Source organism: Centruroides vittatus, unplaced genomic scaffold, assembly GCF_030686945.1.
Source record: "Centruroides vittatus isolate TY-2023 unplaced genomic scaffold, ASM3068694v2 contig_377, whole genome shotgun sequence".
Lineage (NCBI taxonomy): Eukaryota > Metazoa > Arthropoda > Arachnida > Scorpiones > Buthidae > Centruroides > Centruroides vittatus.
This window is the reverse complement of record NW_027122198.1, coordinates 3,388,565-3,408,160: the sequence shown is the minus strand read 5'-3', so window position 1 is coordinate 3,408,160 and position 19,596 is coordinate 3,388,565. Positions and strand designations below refer to the sequence as shown.

Sequence of the window (19,596 nt, the reverse complement as noted above, 5' to 3'; positions counted from 1 at the left end):
TGTTTCCTTGGTAAGAGACGTGCAAACTCAGTCCTCCCATTAATGTAACGTAATAAAATAAATTCTAAATCTGTCTTCATCAGTAGCTAATTTGAATTAATAAATATTGTTAATAATTACTCATGTTGTTTTAATTCCCCTGGACGTGAGTTTTTTGGCCCGTTAAATAATTACGTTGTTTTTTACGTAGGTAGATATACAGGGTGTTTCAGTACACAGAGCACTCCCGCGAGCTATTGATAGATTAGCAAAAAATAAGTCTAAAAATCTTATATCATTCTTCCACGATAAATTTTCTTCGCCCAAAAAAATTGCGAAAGTAAAATCTTATAATCAAATTATTAGCCGTACTGTGCAGTTTTATAACAACTTTTTCAAGTTTACGAACAAATAGTACCACAATGTATACATTGTAATTGATAAAAAAAATTAAATTAGATTTTTATTAACTTAAAATACATCTTGAAAGTGTCGAAAAATCGATTTTTTTTTAGGTGCCGCCTGTGTGGAATGAACACGTAACTGCAAATATCAAAAGTTGGGTCTGGAAATTTATTTTCTTTATGAGCCTATATTTTGAAAACTTAATAAGTGATTTAAAAAATAAAAAATAGTTTTGAACATATATTTTCCTTATCTACCCATAGCTCGCGGCAGTGCACCTCGTATTGAAGCACAGTGTATAAACATAGTATGTATTTCACACCCCCCCTCGCTACTTAGACTACGCCTACCACAAGTCGATCGCGACACATTTTTAAGATAAAAAGTAGATCTTATGTACACAAAAGTTGGCCACCCCTGCTCTAGAGCATGGCTTCTTAAACTATGGGTCGCAACCCCATTTGGGGTCGCGAGATTTTAATGCAAAATATTGAAAATAATTTGTGAGAGTTTGAAAATGTTGTTCTGCCATTCAACAATACACATTTATGTGAAATTATTTTTTCAGCTTTAACACACATCAAATCCCAATATCGTTCATCGCTAAAAAATGTTGAAAAGATTTTACGTCCAGCAGTGTCAAACATTGCACCAAGATTTAGTTTGTTTTGCAGTAAAAAGCAAGCACATCCATCTCATTAAAAAACAATTTTCCTTTAATTTTTGTATACTCAACCATTTAACGGCTACGCTCGGCCATATTCGAAAGAACTAAGACGGCCAAAATGCCCGGGCTCGAATATATACCAGCAACGATATATTTTGCCCAATGTTCTTTTATTTATGTTATTGCAAGAAATGCAGTTTTGATGAAAAATAGGGTATATAATTTTTGTAACTATAATAAATACAATTTTACAACTTTTTGTGCAATTTTTAGTTTTATATTTTTGTATGTTTAAACAAATTCTAAAACTATATTTTTTCATATGTATGTATATTGTTACCAAATCAATAAGTCATCACAAAATATTTATATATCTTTGTGATTTTTTTCGCGACCCAAAAATATAAAATAATAATAAATGGGGTCGTGAATAAAAAAGTTTAAGAAGCCCTGCTCTAGAGTGATGAATTGTTAAGAATATGCAACGTTCGGATCACTCGTCACTTATTCGCTTGTGCCAGTAAATATAGGTGGCGTATGAGTCGACCAAAATGGCTGCCACAAAGGGTATAGCGTGCTTGACAACGTACGAGAGTTACTTGTGTGTTGTCTTTTTAATAACTTTTCTCTCTGTAGTCAAAACGTTTTATTCGCATTTGTATCCGACATTAATCCTAGTTGATTTCGTAGTTGTTTAAGTCACGATGATTGCACTTTGTGACATTTTAGAATATGTGGCTGATCGAAAAAGATGTCTTACAGAAGGAAAGGAAATACCAAAACTGATAACTTCACATCTATCCAGCTCTTTCTCAGCAAACAATTCACTTCAGTTTCACCACAGCTAATTTTGCTGAGCTTAAAATTCTTTTATACAAATGTTTTCACCCTATCTAGTATAGGCCATCGTCAGGTTTAATATTATAAATGTTCCAAAATGGAACGTACCATTTTCGAATATTTTACAAATTTAAAATTCAAAAAAATAATTTAACTTTAAAATAAATTGAAAGAAGTGTGTATATTAAATAAATAAATAAACAAATAAAACATAGAAAACAAAGCTAAGTAGAAAGAAATGATTTAAGGGTTTTTAAGTGCCATTATTTTTTCTATTATACATTTTCACGCTGTTGGAAGCGCATTAGCATCCATAGCATTTAGGCAACGGTTTTTCATTTTACTTTTATAAATTTCCACCTTTTCCATCTCCAACGCAATGGATGGAGAGTGCACCGTTTAAATGACTTTAGCCTCTTCCCATTTTACAATCGCTCCTTCAGTCTGTGCCATAATTGCTAATAGTGTTGTGTCCTTTGTCAAAATTGTATGTATGTTCTCGCAGACGTACCGCCAGGTTTCTTCTAGTCACACCCACATAATCTTTTTCGATTCCTAACTGTTGATTTTCAAATGGAATTTTATATACCCCAGCTTTACCTTCCTTTTTTACGCTGTCTTTATCGTTCCGTAGCAAGCTACAGATATTAGGTGCTCTTTTATAGATCATTCTCGATTTTTATAAGAAAAAGAGCATTTGATACAACGTTGACAAACGACACAACAACACAATATTATCAATTATAGCACAGACTGAAGGAACGATTGTAAAATGGGAAGAGGCTAAAGTCATTTAAACGGTGCACTCTCCATCCATTGCGTTGGAGATGGAAAAGGTGGAAATTTATAAAAGTAAAATGAAAAACCGTTGCCTAAATGCTATGGATGCTAATGCGCTTCCAACAGCGTGAAAATATATAATAGAAAAAAGAATGACACTTAAAAACCCTTAAATCATTTCTTTCTACTTAGCTTTGTTTTCTATGTTTTATTTGTTTATTTATTTATTTAATATACACACTTCTTTCAATTTATTTTAAAGTTAAATTATTTTTTTGAATTTTAAATTTGTAAAATATTCGAAAATTTTGGAATTTTGTTCCATTTTGGAACGTTTATAATATTAAACCTGACGATGGCCTATATTAGATAGGGTAAACACTTTCTATTCTAACAAACTACTTTATACCCATAGCAGCCGCCATTATGTAGTTCGCGCTAATACCGCTAGGTGTCAGATCTATCGTTGGCACAAGCGAATAGAATTTTGGGTTAAAATATAAACGCGTCCGGTTATCCGGCACTACTCGCATTGTTCCGGATTAACGGACTAATACTGTAATGGTCGAATAATCAATCGTTAGTTTAATTCAAAATTTGCTACATCCGGTTCCTTAGCTACTGCCGAGCAGATAAACGAAGATACGACCCACTTTGATTTTAGAACTTGTGGAAGTTAAATTTATCTGCGACAGTTAATTGTATTGCAGCAAAATTCTCTCCCGGACTGCCAATTAAATCGCTCAATATCCTGGCAGATGCCAACCACCCACAGGCACGGCCGTGTTGCGTGTTATCTAAAGATCGAGTGAGGTTTCTTTGCCAACGTTTACTGCACCATCCTTACCGATGCCTTATGTTTTGATAATGTAGTGTAGGGTCTTCCGTCGCGAAGAATACCATATTCTTTTGCAATGCAGTTTTTTTCTAACTGCCCTATAGACACAAAGAGGCCTCTTAGCAAGTCATTGAGAGGGATGGGGCCCGACATATCCAAGCCCTTAGTCTCGAGTTTTTCGTGTTACAACCCCCAACGTGTTTAAGGTGTCACGTGGTACCATCTTACACTGACGTCAAATTGGTAGTCTCGAGTTATAACTCGCGCTTTCCCATCTCACCATGTGAGTTCCTACTCATTTTGAGTCGAGCATGTGAGACCTGCACGAAAGTGAAAATAGCTGACGGATATGTTATTCTAATCAATTATTAAGATCATTTGTCAATCAAAAGCGTTAAGTTCTGATTAATAAATAATCTTAATAGACAAAACAATTTAAGAAATAGATAAAGGAAGAAAACTATATACGAAAGGATTGAATTAAAATACTTTTTCCATTACACAACGGATTTTTTAGCTCTAACACACGCAATTAATTTTTTTCAACTAATTCTCTCCACAAATCGATTTGTAAATTCGTTGTCGAATTTGCCACTGTTCGTTTTCTTACTTTTTATATATGTTACTAATATATTTTTTTTGTTCTTCGCTTATTTTTTAAAATAAAACATTGGAGGTTTCCGTTTTGTTTCTGCGTACTATATTGCTAAAAGCAATGTTCCCTCTAAGCTGCGCGGCCGCGCACTGCTCAAATTGTTGCCGCGCACGAGAATTTATGTGCCGCGCAGGCGAGCACGCACACTGATTTGAATTGTTGTTTACTTATTTCTCACACTGCAACATGATTATTGCTACGTATATTTCGATTAAATACATTAAAGAATTGACAAAAAATAATATTTTGTATGGAAGTATGTTTTAAAATGAATTTTAATCTCTACTTTATAATTAATTATTTTAATTTTTACAGGAAAAAATAAGATTAGGCCTATATATGCTCAGAAAAAATTTTTGCCCAGAATCTGCTCAGCAAAAATGTTCCGCTCATCTACAAAAAAAATTAGAGGGAACATTGGCTATAAGACAAAACTTTCAACTGTAACAGCTGTAAACTAATTCACGTTGATTTGTTTACAACTTGTTACAGTTAAGTTGATTGGTCGAATTATTATAGTCGCTGTTGGGTCGGTGTTTTTACACGTGTACAAACGTGACGACCGGGGTCCAATCTGGAACCGATCAGGTTACACTTAAGCCTGGTATTCACATGCGGCAATGGACGACGGGATGGCAAAATGACGCCACTTTTGCCGTCGAAGCAGACGGAATACGAAGTTGAAAATTTTTGAGTCTTGCCGTGGCGGAAAGCGGAACGGCAAAAATTAGACCAATAGGAAGGCCGTTTAGCAATGTCGTCAGAAAGATCACTTGGTACGATAGCAGTCGGCGAGCTAAAAAGCTTTATTTGTACACTAATACGTTAATATATTTCATTTATACGCTATTCGCTTGTGCCAACGATAGATCTGACACCTAGCGGTATTAGCGCGAACTACATAATGGCGGCTGCTACAGGTATAAAGTAGTTTGTTAGAATAGAAAGTGTTCACCCAATTTAATATAGGCCATCGTCAGTTTTAATATTATAAATGTTCCAAAATGGAACGTACCGTTTTCGAATATTTTACATATTTAAAATTCGAAAAAATAATTTAACTTTAAAATAAATTGAAAGAAGTGTGTATATTAAATAAATAAACAAACAAATAAAACATAGAAAACAAAGCTAAGTAGAAAGAAATGATTTAAGGGTTTTTAAGTGCCATTCTTTTTTCTATTATATATTTCCACGCTGTTGGAAGCGCATTAGCATCCATAGCATTTAGACAACGGTTTTTCATTTTACTTTTATAAATTTCCATCTTTTCCATCTCCAACGCAACGGATGGAGAGGGCACCGTTTAAATGATTTTAGCCTCTTCCCATTTTACAATCGTTCCTTCAGTCTGTGCTATAATTGATAATATTGTGTTGTTGTGTCGTTTATCAACGTTGTATCAAATGCTCTTTCTCTTATAAAAATCGAGAATGATCTATAAAAGAGCACCTAATATCTATAGCTTGCTACGGAACGATAAAGACAGCGTAAAAAAGGAAGGTAAAGCTGGGGTATATAAAATTCCATTTGAAAATCAACAGTTATGAATCGAAAAAGATTATGTGGGTGTGACTAGAAGAAACCTGGCGGTACGTCTGCGAGAACACACATACAATTTTGACAAAAGACACAACACTATTAGCAATTATGGCACAGACTGAAGGCGCGATTGTAAAATAGGAAGAGGCTAAAATCATTTAAACGGTGCACTCTCCATCCGTTGCGTTGGAGATGGAAAAGATGGAAATTTATAAAAGTAAAATGAAAAACCGTTGTCTAAATGCTATGGATGCTAATGTGCTTCCAACAGCGTGGAAATATATAATAGAAAAAAGAATGGCACTTAAAAACCCTGAAATCATTTCTTTCTACTTAGCTTTGTTTTCTATGTTTTATTTGTTTGTTTATTTATTTAATATACACACTTCTTTCAATTTATTTTAAAGTTAAATTATTTTTTCGAATTTTAAATATGTAAAATATTCGAAAACGGTACGTTCCATTTTGGAACATTTATAATATTAAAACTGACGATGGCCTATATTAGATAGAGTGAAAACATTTGTATAAAAGAATTTTAAGCTCAGCAAAATTAGCTGTGGTGAAACTGTGGTAAATTGTTTGCTGAGAAAAAGCTGGATAGATGTGAAGTTACCAGCTTTAGTATTTCCTCGCCTTCTGTAAGAAATCTTCGATCAGCCACATATTCTAAAATGTCACGAAGTGTAAACATCGTGACTTAAACAACTACGAAATCAACTAGGATTAATGTCGGATACAAATGCGAATCAAATGTTTTGACTACAGAGAGAAAAGTTATTAAAAAGACAACACACAAGTAACTCTCGTACGTTGTCAAGCACATTATAGGCCTACCCTTTGTGGCAGCCATTTTGGTCGACTCATACGCCACCTATATTTACTGGCACAAGCAAATATTACTACCCGATTTAAATATTAATGTCAAATAGACGTAAAGTATTGGGAATGGCGTAATCGTAATTCGGTGACGAAAGTATTCGATATTCCTAACTTTCGACGATTTAGAACAGGCATGTCAAAGATACGGCCCGCGAGACAATTAGTTGCGGCCCGTCACAAATTCAATAATGCTATTTGTTTATTATTTATTATCTTGATACTAAAGAAAATGTGATATTTTGTACTTAAACAAATAATATTTAATAAACAAAATTGTTGAACTCAATTATTATTGTTTTTATTTTTATTTATTCGTATTGCTTAGAGACATTTATTTTATTTTATTTTATTTTATGATTAATTTCTTGTTTACATTATGTTTTCTCTCTTTCATCTTTTGAAATTCAAATTAAAGTCCGTGTTGGCAAGATCATTTACTACATAATTCTCACTATTTTGCGTATAAAATGCGTGTTTTCGATATATTAGTAAATTACAATTGATGCTTGTATTTTGATTCTTGCAATCCTTATTTCCGGATCAGTTTACAGACTTGCTTCAGGCCTGTAAATTGGTCGAAAATATTTGTTCTATGATTAAAGTTATTGCAAAAACAGTACAAATGGTTTTTTTTAAATTTTATTGTGAAATCTCGGGTTATTAAAAAGGAAGTTTTTGAGTCGGCTACTTTTGGGCTACTTTTTAGAAAATTTTTGGCTACAAAAGCTAAAAACATCTGGCCCGCTGTCATACTCGAGACAAAAAATTGGCACTTAAGCAGTTTAAGTTTGACACTCCTGATTTAGAATATTTTTCCTATCCAAATTATTCGTTTTTGAGGTTTTTTATTTTCGATAAGATCGAAGGCAAACTTAAAAAGTTTAATTGATATAACAAAGCATTCCCGGTAGACGCCATTTTTGACTACTGGCACGTGGTAGTAACTTGTTTATATTTACGGCTGACAGATGGTGCGTTTTAATTGTAGAGTAATTTCTGCATGTGAGTACATGCGATACGGAACGGCAACCGTTTCTGCATGTGAATACAGTAGACTCCCGTAAAACGCGAATTCGTACAACGCGACGAAAAAATTGCGACTAGTACTCATACAGTGCGATAAACAGTCCCGTATAACGCGTAAGATAAATTTAACATTTTCACATAGTTTCTGATTTTTTGTTTAGAAAAGTGAATGTATACACTTACCTGTTGTTTATTATATGAATAGTGAAGCTGATAGTTTAAAAAAGTAGCGGTTTATAAAAAAAAATAATAATACATACTCATTTAAAGATATAAGAGGAAAATAATTTTATTCAACTTAAAATAAAATTATTCACTGTTTAACATTTATTCACTATCGGAAGTATCAACAAATAAGTTCCAACGATGCCGTTTTGTTAATATTGGTTGTACAGTACAGATTTATTGACAACCGTTACAATTTACAGACTCCTGAATTTGCATAAATTGATCTGTCCCGTATAACGCGATTTCCTCCAACGTGGAACGTATCCCCCGCGTTATACGAGAGTCTACTGTACCAGGCTTTACGTGTGGGCGCGACATTCGGGGATGTTTTTTGTTCGGTTCAGTTAGCCGAGCAGGACGTGACCGGTGTCCAGTCCGACCGTTATAATTAATTCTTTATTAGATATTAAACAGCGATTTTACGATTAGAGATCTTTACACTTCTAAGATCCTAACAGTCGCAAACCCAGATGCATTGTAAATGGAGAGGTTGAGGCGCACGTATTCAGCCCAAAATGTGAATGGCGGACGGATGAGCGCCGCCATCTGGCAATTTATATGGTCGATAATGGCGTTCGCTACGTCTAGAACGGCGATTAGACGATCGGCTTAAACTTCTTCATTTTTTTGTGTTTGGGGTTAAAATTATGACGTATTTTATTAAAATAATGATTATTTAAGCATTTACAAATAATATTGTAAAAAACGGACGATTTTAATCCAGAAATTATTTAATTATTCACTTTTTTAGCAAGTTATGCGAAGTGCCTATAGAATTTACATATATTTGTCTTCATAATAGCTTATCTTAAGGTAGGTTTGTTCTTCCACGGCATCTTCTACCATCAACAGCGTAATACATTTGTAAATTTTTTAAAAACTAATTTTCCGAGCCACTTTCGAATTTACATAAACCACTACTTCCCTCGACAAAAGTATGAGGTAGTCCGATCGTCCGGTAGGAGACACGACGCTAATTAAAAATAATTATTTAGTGTTATTAAACATCCTATAAATACTTTTAAACAGTTTAATTTGTTTATTTACCTTCGCTGGTAACCCTTGATGTTAAATGTATCCGCCATTTTTTTCAAATTTTCCGTGAGTCAACGCGCGACGTTTACTGAGTCACGTGATGTTGTGAACGAGCGCCGCAAGGTCTTTTACTTGGACTTAAAACGTCAAACGTGTACTTCTGCTTGCCGTACAAGTTTAACGTTTCTACTTGCACCTCAGCCTCTCTAATAATCCCATCGTGCTTAACGACACACGTAACCAAGTGAGTATGACGCCTCCGCTCACCTTTCGAGTTCTCTCGACAAATTATGCGAGTCATAGTAATACGAGTGACTTCGATGACGTCAATTCGAGTACAACACTAAAAATTCGAGACTAAGGGCTCCGAACGGACCATTACCCGAAAAATTCCCGGAGCTTCTTCGATCCCGAGTTCCCAGAGCGGTTGGTTGCCCTCTCGGCCATCTGGCCGTTGCTATAGAGACTGGTGCGAGGGATGCTGTTCAATGTGATCTTCATTTCAAAGATAGAATTCTAGAAGTTAAAGACGACCGACTATAGTTGATCTGTCTGTCTCACGTGCAATATGAAACTACCTTTCGAGAACGCCAAAATTTGCAACACTTCCTCAATAAACCACATTAAATGTCCCCATAAACAGTGAGCATAGGGATTAAGACGCGTATCCAGGCAGAAGAAAACTCACTACCACTGAACTTAAACATATCATCCGATATGTATGTTTAAAAAAAAGTAAGTTTGATTTATTGCATGGATGGTTTACCTAATTGAGAACAAATATACCGTAATTAATCTTTATTTTTGATAAATGTCAGCTTGATATCTTGCAAGTTTAACAAACTTGAGTCACAGGCATCAAAAAACATAGACCACTGCGTCACCCATGTCAATAAACATAGACCAGCCGATAATTTGCATTTAAATAATGTTACTTCTGAAACAACCGATTATTTTAGCCTCACTTTAGCCTGCAGTGATCTTGTGAATGATATAAGGTGCTTTTTTAGTTTTATTTACTAACCTTTGCATTTTGTCTACAATAACCAGCGGAAAAGCTGTTTCAAAAGATTTAAGGAATGCTATCATTTCTAAACAAAGTCGTGGCTTGTCTGAGAAAACTATTAGAAAAGAGCTAATGTTAAGTAAGACAACAGTGCACCAGATTATTGTTTATTAGACTAACCACGGCCATGTTAAACCTAACAAAGCTGCTGGACATCAGCGAAAAACTTCAAAAGTTGATGATAGGAGTTTTAAAAGAATCGTAAAAAACAACCGCCGTGCCACAGATATTGAATGTAACTATAATATGGAATGATGTAACTGGAAAGAATGTATCTGTTTCGACAATACGCAGGAGACTGCAAGAAATGCATTTACGGTTGTTCTATGCAGCACGTGAAAAACCTTTACTAACAGCCCATCAAAAGAAGAAACGGGTACAATGAGCCAAAAAACACCTTTCATGGTCTCAACAAAAGTGGCATGAAATTTTGTGGTCCGATAAATCAAACTTTGAATTATCAGCAACAGACAAAAGCAAACGTGTCATTCGATTTGCCAGTCAAGCTAATGAGCCATCGTTGTTATACCGCTTAGTGAAGTTTCCTGCCAGCTTCATGGTTTAGGGATGTATGAGCGCCAGTGGTAAGGGTCATTTGACATTAGTTGATGGAACACTTGTTTCAGAGCAATACATTAACATTCTACAACAGTGTTTACTTCCGTCCATAGCAAAGCTATATCCAAATAGAACCTGCATTTTCCAGCAGGATGGGGCCGCATGTCATACAAGCGAAAAAACAAAACAGTGGCTCGCAGAAAAGAACGTAATTCTTTCTTGCCCATCCAACAACGCAGATCTTTCACCAATTGAAAATGTATGGAACATTATGAAGAGACGTCTGCGAAAAGCACGCTCTCGGACAGTTGAAGGACTAGAAGCTTCCATCTTAACTATCTGTAATTCCATAACTGCAGATGAATGTGTTGTAAAACGCACGTGGTGAAAAAGAGTCCGACGAGGGGATAAGAGAAAATTAAACTTCTTTATTATTATTTTTTTTTCACCCGCGTTTGTTAATTTATACAGGATTATCGTATGTATTCCAACACTCCTTGGACATAAATTTTTGACACTCCGGCAGAATCGTTATTCTAAGATCTCGCGACAAAAGAATTGAGGTACGCGACGCGTTACAAAAGGAACGCGAAAAAAGAAACTTATAACTAATTACTTAAAACTACTTATACTAGAGAGGGAAAGAGAAGGTGTAGATAATAGGATAGAACCAGACAAGAACGGGTACCCAAACTTAGCTAGCGAACTCGTGGTGGTGGCTATAACTCAGGCCTTCTTGGATGATACGAAATTCGATGACTGTAGAGTTCGAATATTCTCCTTCCTTTTTGTTTCCTTCGATAAACTTCCAGAAGGGCTTTTGTATTAGAGTACTAGAGTTCCTCTCTAGATTCTGTTACGTTCGGCTTGCTGCCTCCTTCGTTCTCCCGTTGGTGCGAAATTTTTGGAGACCTCGCCAAACACATCCTTACAGCTCGATGTCTCAGCCCAGGGGGTGCTCATTTTGCGTGCGCAGTAGGTTTCTCTTTTAATCGTTGTGCACATGACGTCACCATCGAGAAACACGCTCCGAGAAACACGTGAGCTTTCGACATATCGTGGTGATCTTTGTTCGTTTACATTTGAAATAAAGTTTTGATGGGTGTTCAGAATACAAGTATAAGGTGAAATTTAATATTTTTAAAGTATCTGTTAAGTAGTAGTGTGTTGACGTGTGAATTTTTTAGTTATTCTTCATTGATCAAGTTGAATAATGCCAAACTGTTGCGTGGCAGTGTGTGAAAATTACAATCAAAAGACTAAAGGAAGTAATGTAATTTATCATTCTTTCCCAAAGCATCCTAATTTTAGAAGTAAGTGGATTCGTGAAACAGAAGCACCCGGTGAGGAAAAGTTATGGCAAATGCAAAATAAATTACAATCTGCACAACAGTCGTATAGAAAAGAAGCTATGCAAAGCGAACAGATAACTGCTTCCAGGCAGCATGATAATAGATTTGGTTCACAACCTAATTTTAAAGGTGATGGAATAAATAGATGGAATGTTAAAAAAAATTTTCATCAAGAACAACAAAGAAATCATATTTCAACATCACACAATCAAGAGAATGTTTATGGTACAAATAGATTACATTTAGAAGAACCAGTATCTGTCCAGAATTTAATATCATCTGATGGGACTTGTAATTTAACTGTGTGGCAACAGTTCACTCAGCATATCCATCAGCAGTTAGAACATATGAATACATTATGTCAGTCAATATTTCAAGATCAGCAAACATTAACTAGTTGTTTGATGTCTTGTTCATTATCTTCACCGTCTTTAGCTGTTGGTCGATCTTGTCCTGTTGTTTCAGATATTTTACACCAACATACACACCAGTTTCAGCAGCAGCAACAATTATTATTAAGTTTAAGTCAATGTTATCATATGATTTACCTTCAACAATTAGAAATACAGTATTTACACCAGTGCCTTCAACAAAATTCAGCTTCAGAACATACACTATTACATCCATCATCAAACGTAAATCAAGATCGTATAGCTGAAGACTTTACATTTCGTCCATGGCTTGCAGCACCATCTGCAAATACACATTCATCATTTCCTCCCACTCAAGCCAGTCCCATTTCAACTTCAGCTTGTATGCATTCAAACACAGATAATACTTTATTACCCACAACTTCAAATGCACCAACCAACAGATTTAATTTGTCAACTCCTATATCATCAAATTGTAATTTTGCTGGGCAGACTGCAGTAGCTGCAACATTAAATAATCAGGTTCCTCCTAGAACTAGAGCCAATAATTTTTGAGATAACTTTAGAAGTTGTTCACGTCAGAATATGCTTTCGACATCCAAGAGTAATGAAATTATTAGTGCTAATTTATCAAATCCTCAAATCCCTGATTCTATCCCTACAGTTTCTGATCATCAGCCTCAAATAAAAAACCAATCATATTCAGAGAAAACTGCAAATTCAGATTATGGCAGAACAAAAGCAAGACAAGTTTCTAATACCAAAATGCATGAGAATATAATAAAAACTAAAAAACCAAATGCCAGTAAGGATCGAGGATTATTTTCCTGCTTTGTAAATAAACCAAGTTCTACCCAGCAAGTTACATCAAAGTCAAGACAAACAGAAAGACCAGTCAAGCAAAGAGAAGTTTCTGCATCACATGTTTCTGACAATAATTCTATACCAAATATATCAATTTTTTCAGATACTAGTAATTCTGCAATACCATCATCTTCCAATACAAGAGCTAGAGAAGTTGAATCAAAAAATGTTGTGAATACTAGTACAATGCAAGAATCAGTTTATGCAGAAGTCTCAAAAATAATATCTCAAGCTGATGGTCAACCAGAATTTTTGTTAGATTTTCTGAAGAAATTGAAACACTTAAGATTAGATTCTCAGCAAGCTTTATCAAGTAGTCAACATATGTCTTCCAGTCAAGAAGATAATCCTATAAAGAATAAGGACAGATTTATTCAAGCAGTTAAAAGAGAACAGTCAGATGCTTTTATTGATAATTCTGAAAGTATATCAACACAGTTAACATTATCTGGTCAGTTTCCTTCAAAAGAAATGCATGAAGAGCATCTAACTTATGCATTTTCTCAGCCTAAAGAAGAAACTGAAGTTGTGCCTTCTGTGGCCGCTGCCACAGGAGCAGTAAGAAAACGAACTTACAATAAACGTGCAAAAATTGAACCAATTTCAATTTCTCAAGCAAATGGAATTGGAAGAAATTCTGAAATTAGTGAGAATTCTTCAGAAAAAGCTGAAAAGAGTGAGCCTTTTTCTTCCAATCAAGATGAATTAGAAAGTAGAACAGAGCAAGAAGGAAAGGATATGGCAGGAATGGACTTATCACCATTAATTTGCCAATCTAATAACAGAGCTGCTCAAATTGCAGAAGAAGATATGATATATGAATGTGGTCCAGAAGGAGAAACAGAACCAGATATTGAAGCAGAAACAGATGATACAAAAAAAAAAAAGATATCTAGATCTATTGTATTCATTCATCTATTGTAGACATTCATTTTGTATTGAATAAAAAAGCAAAAATGTATTTTGTTACTTGTGAAGCATTAGTATTATTTTTTTAAACTTTAGTTTTATATAAGAAACATATTTATAACAAAAAAAATTTTATTCTTTACTCGGGAAATATCACGGAAAAACATTTATTTTTTATTGTTTCATGTTTATTTGCCTATTTTTTTATTCATATTTTTTTCATGTTTATTTGCCTGAAGAGTAGCCATGAGGTAAAGTAACGATTTAATTGCTTATAGAATACTTTTTCTCTAATTAGTTTTCTCATACGAGTGAATTGCGGCGTGTTATGTAGAATAAGTTTACAGGCGTAATTTAATTAATTAATTTGATTTTGAATAGCATCATATTAACAATTGTACAAGTTTATTAACCGTTGTTTGAGTTTTGCGGTGCATTCGTTTCTCTAAAATTGCGTTTCTGACATAAACAGCAACATGTTACCGAGCGGTAGTAAATCAAGTTTCTCGATGGTGACGTCATGCGCAGTAACATTTTTCTCGCTAGAGCGAGTTGCGCTACCTTATCTCTATATAGAGAGGTTTCATGTCGACATCACGAGTGACGTCATGAGCATGCGCAATTGTTTAGCGCCATCTTTGTGACTGTTTGTGACTTGTTTACGTTTTGTGTGTGTTCACGTGCGTTTTAACTGGAGTTCTTGTGTTGTTTTTTTTCGTAGCGAATATCACTATGGTGATTTGTTGTGTAATTGGGTGTAATGCTAGTTCACTCAAGAACAAAGGAACATCATTTTTTAAAATTCCCGGCATTATTTGTCATCAAGGATCTCAAACTGAGGATCTTTCACGACGAAGGCAAACTGCATGGCTATCGAGAATTAACCGGAAAAATTTCGTTACGAATAAAGTGAATATCAATACAAGAGTTTGTCAGAAACATTTCATTTCAATATTTACGTTAATAAACACTAAGTTATATTTTAAAACCTAAAAGAGTTTACTGATTTGCTTATACAGTAGAGCGTCGAAAATCGGAATCAATTGGGGACTGGGGGTGTTCAGATTAGTCATTTGTTCCCATTACCGACTTTGTACGAAAAAATATATTAACCTGTCGATGTTCAAATTTTTCTCCGTTGCGTATCGCTTCGTGTTGAATTTTCGTCGATTTTAAGCCTAACGAAAATTTTTATAATAATAGTCGAGGCTATCGTATCGTTAAAAATTATTTCTGCATTTTGTACAAACAAAATAAATATATTGAAGAATATAAAAAACATGAAAATTATACTTTAGAAGTAAATCTAGTATGAAAAACGTTCGATTCAGCACGACACAGTCCGACTGAAAATCGTTCCGATTACCGGCCATTCCGATTACCGGCGTTCCGATTACGGACTCTCTACTGTATTAATTTAGTTAGGTTAATAAGCGTGCATTTATAAACGAATAACTAACGTAATTTCAGGCTTTAGCTAGTGCAAATTTATAAACATTACACGTTAAAACGAAAAGCAAGTAGACTTATTATATGCTAGTTTCAACTAGAAAATAAAGGTACTGAACAATTTGAATTAAAAAATTTCCACGGCTGTTTTTAATTAGACTTTTACATTCAGACAAAAATTCTTACTTAAGAAATACGTAAAAACACGAGTTTAAACAAACAAAAGAAAACATATCTTTCCAACCAATATTACTTCGCTGTTATTCATTACTTTTACTTTTATATCAGGAGAAACCCAGCCACTTGTTAAATAGTTATGGGCCTCTAAAGATTTATAAGCTTTCATTTGTGACAGGGTGTAGAAATTTGTTGTAAAAACTAAATAGTTTATAATGTCACACCAAATTCTACTTTCGGCCACAACTCTTGATATACGACAAAGTCTGATAAACTGGCTTCGTATGGATCGCCTTGACATAACGAAATTTTCTCTTCGTACAGAGCTCAAATTTTCTCTTCGTTCTCGTCCTGTTAGACTGCTAGAATAGCTTGCAAGAAAAGAATCTTTTTTAACTTAATCCATGATAATAGAACTGCAGTATTTTTGTACGTTTAAACTAAAAAAAGACGTCGAATAACAGACTACGTGCAAGCTAAGCGAGCGAAAACTACCACAAAAATGGCGAATGGGCGGAGCAAACGTGTGTTTTATCACGTTGACATGCGTCCTTGAAACCTCTCTATACCTTGGTCTCAGCCAAAAGTGTTCAGTCTATCACCCTTTTAGCCCCTCCAGGCTATCCGTTTCTTTTGTCTTATAACCAGTTCGTCGCCACCCGCTGAGAGAAGTTTCCAGAAGAAGGGGGACAAGGAAACAAAGAGTAGAGGAATAAAGGAAAAAGGGAAATATATATATACAAATAAAATATACAAAAAAAGATATGGCGTAAGACCACAAATGTAAACACCTAGTCAACAGCATGCCGAAACGTATGGAAGGTGTTTTGGCCGTAAAGGTGACGCAACAAAATATTAAACACGCAATGGTCTATGTTCATTGATGACATGGGTGACGCAGTGGTCTGTTTTTTTATGCCTGTGACTCAAGTTTGTTAAACTTGCAAGATATCAAGTTGATATTTAGCAAAAAATAAAGATTAATTACTGTATATTTGTCCTAAATTATGTAAAACATTCATGCAATGAATCAAACTTACTTTTTTTTAAACCTACTTATTGGATGACATGTTAACTGCGGCCTAGTCTTCAGTGTGGCTACTGTACTATGTTTTCGGTGAAATGTGGCAGAAACTGCTTCGTACAGTGTGAATGCACTTCATGTCGCGTTCAACTCGAAGCATGGTAACTGTTGCAGTTGGAGTGTGACAAAAGTGTAGAGTATCTTTTTGCGAAAGTGTTTTCCGTACGTTCCGAAATGTCAGCCTACCACATTTTATTACCGTGTATAAGACGTACTCTACGCAATACATTAGATACGTGTTCGGTAAAAATTCGATTAAGCGTATTTTCGTAAAGGGCGGATGAATACCCCTTACTCAAATATTTCTATGTCTTCTGAGCAATAACAGGACTTTTTTTCAAGTTCATTGGTTGTTTGTCCAGGCTCCGGGGCGAGGATTCGGGCCCGACGTGTCCTGAACGAACCGCTGGTAAAAAATTTCTTCCTGTTATTCGATCCCGGCGACTCTCTACAGTGATGGGCTGCCACGCTAAATTGATTAATTCAGGGATAGAATCGGAATCGGTCAAAAACCCCAAGAATTTTTCGAGGGGCCTGTCCTTCGGCACAGAGCCGTCCCATTGTGGGCTTGGGTGAAAAAAGGCTCTCTTAGTGCCCACGCGACGGAAAGAGTAAGTAGAAGAATAAACACTCAATATGAGCCATCAGCCAGTTTAAAAAATGTTAAGTGCTTCCACCTATTGAGTATAAAACGAACTACTTTTTTAATTTTCAAAAAAAAATTGTTAATAATATACGGCTCTATATTTTAAAAATAAAAGTTGACGCTATGATTTTCTTTTTCTGTAAATTTTTTAAGTGTAAAAGTAACCGACGGAGTTTTACCAGTGGCGACATCTGTTGAGTATTCTCGAAAATTGATTCTATCGATTCGTAAAGGTGGTCCTCGTAATTTATTCTCGGGCAGTATTCAAACGGTAGCTTACCTATAACTTATAGTGATTATAATATTTTATAATGATAGTTCGTAACAAAGAAATTATCTCCAATTATAATTCACCTTTCAAAATCAATTAAAGAATATTAATTATGCAACGAATATTCGGTTACTATTCGGTATGCGGCTGAATATCGAATACCTAAAAACAGGGGTAAGAAATAACAAAAACACGGTAAATTAATCATTTTGGTAACTTTTATTAATGCTGAACATACATTTCAAGTTCGAGAAAGCGCAATTTTTTGCTTATTTATCTAAAAGATCAAAGGAAAAGTAATATAACTAAATTATTTTTTTAAGAGATCAAAAACAGGTAACAAATCAAATGAAAACTACCTACTTATTATGCAGTTTAGTCATCTATATACTCGTATATAAAAGAACAAGTCCTGATAGGATAATTAACGCAGAGCCAAAACTACCGGTACTAGAAACTTAAAAATTTGAGGGTATGGATCCTTTTGTAAAGTTTAGGCGTGCTAAGAAAAGATTTTTCATTTTACAATTACGTGACTCATAGCCTGGTGATAACGGAGAAAAGAGACAGATAGGACGTCGGTATAAGTCACAGTTATGATTTCACAGATTCGAGACAGCTTGGTATCCTGAACGGCCCCAGGCTTTCGCCCGTGCACGCTAAAAGTGACTTTCATTACATGATTTTAGCTTTCCGAAGTCTACGAGAACAATTATTTGGAAATTGACGGCCTCGAATTTTGCGCCAATAAGCTGCCTCGACTTGTTCGATTATGTTATCAACTCAATTTCATATTTATTTTCACTTCGCGGTCCTTCTCTTTTCTTTTTCCGTTATTTACATGTGTAGGTCATTTCATTGTTATCCATATTTGATATACATCACTTATCACATACTACCATGACGCTCTACCGGTGTTGTATTTTTTTGTGCAGCAAATAAAATTGATTGATTGATTGATTGATTGCCATGACGCTCTTGTCTGTCCGCTACAACTGTCAAGAATTAACGCGATTGGCGAAGCGTAGTGACAGCGGGCCAATAGAGAGCAGGGTCCTTACCATAATGCGGTTTGCGCGCCAATTTTCGCACTTGCGTTAATTAAGCCGAATAGTTTGGCCGAATACACTATTCATTGCAACATTAAAGAATATACATTTTTCTGAAATTCTGCATGAGTAACGATGATGATCATCAATTGTAATATTAACCGCAAGTGTTTCACCAGTTTCTGTGGAACACTACATTCGGTAAGTCCCGCCTAACATCACTTAATTGCAGTATCGAGTGAAAGATTTAGATAACAGTTTTGATGGATCGGATCGATGGGATGAGGTAACTCGACACACGGGCGATGTATGAAAGAGAGAAACGCCTCCCAGGAGAATTTCTATAGAAAATTAACCGTCAGCCTACAGTTCTGGAGGACTCGGCATGGAAAGACCCCGAAAAATATTTCGTGGCGGTTCGTCCCGGATATGTCGAGACCATTCCTCGCCACGTTCCGATTCGATCTGGTTGTAGAAGCCAATTACCTATTTCCTCGTTCTTCGTACCATTCGTTTAGACACTAATCCCACTGGACGTTTGCACACTACATAACAATTTGGCACTCGACAATCGGCCCAACGAAGTTGTTTCGAATTCCACCAGGATTAAAATGCCCATAATTTCCGTGGTAGATCCATCGTATCCATAGTTTCCTACCAACACAATGGACCTGCCGAGGAGATTATGGTTTTATCTCGAGTTCTTTCGTACGTTTCAAGCATCGCACGTAAGAAAACGAAGAATGTTATCGTATAATATTCAAAAAGGACCTGTCCTCCATTTTGGTTTTAATTCGAACATACCCGAAGATTCCTTTTTTTCAGAATAATTCGTTAAAGGCCTACACTACAAAGTTTTTCATTCATCTACCGTCTACGTTACAGGAAAAGCGAAAACAACGCGGCACGCCATTTTTCTAGCA

General features: G+C 35.3%; 1 protein-coding gene across 1 annotated transcript; it reads left to right on the top strand.

The window, feature by feature from the left end:
* Positions 1-12,809: 12,809 nt before the first annotated feature.
* Positions 12,810-14,012, top strand: LOC136975690 (uncharacterized). The gene has a single exon (XM_067270792.1). It carries the CDS (start codon positions 12,810-12,812, stop codon positions 14,010-14,012), a length of 1,203 nt encoding a protein of 400 aa, XP_067126893.1.
* Positions 14,013-19,596: the final 5,584 nt, after the last annotated feature.

What these genes read in the sequence shown, in the direction of transcription:
- LOC136975690 (XM_067270792.1), top strand. Translation starts at nt 12,810, where the DNA reads ATGCTTTCGACATCCAAGAGTAATGAAATTATTAGTGCTAATTTATCA.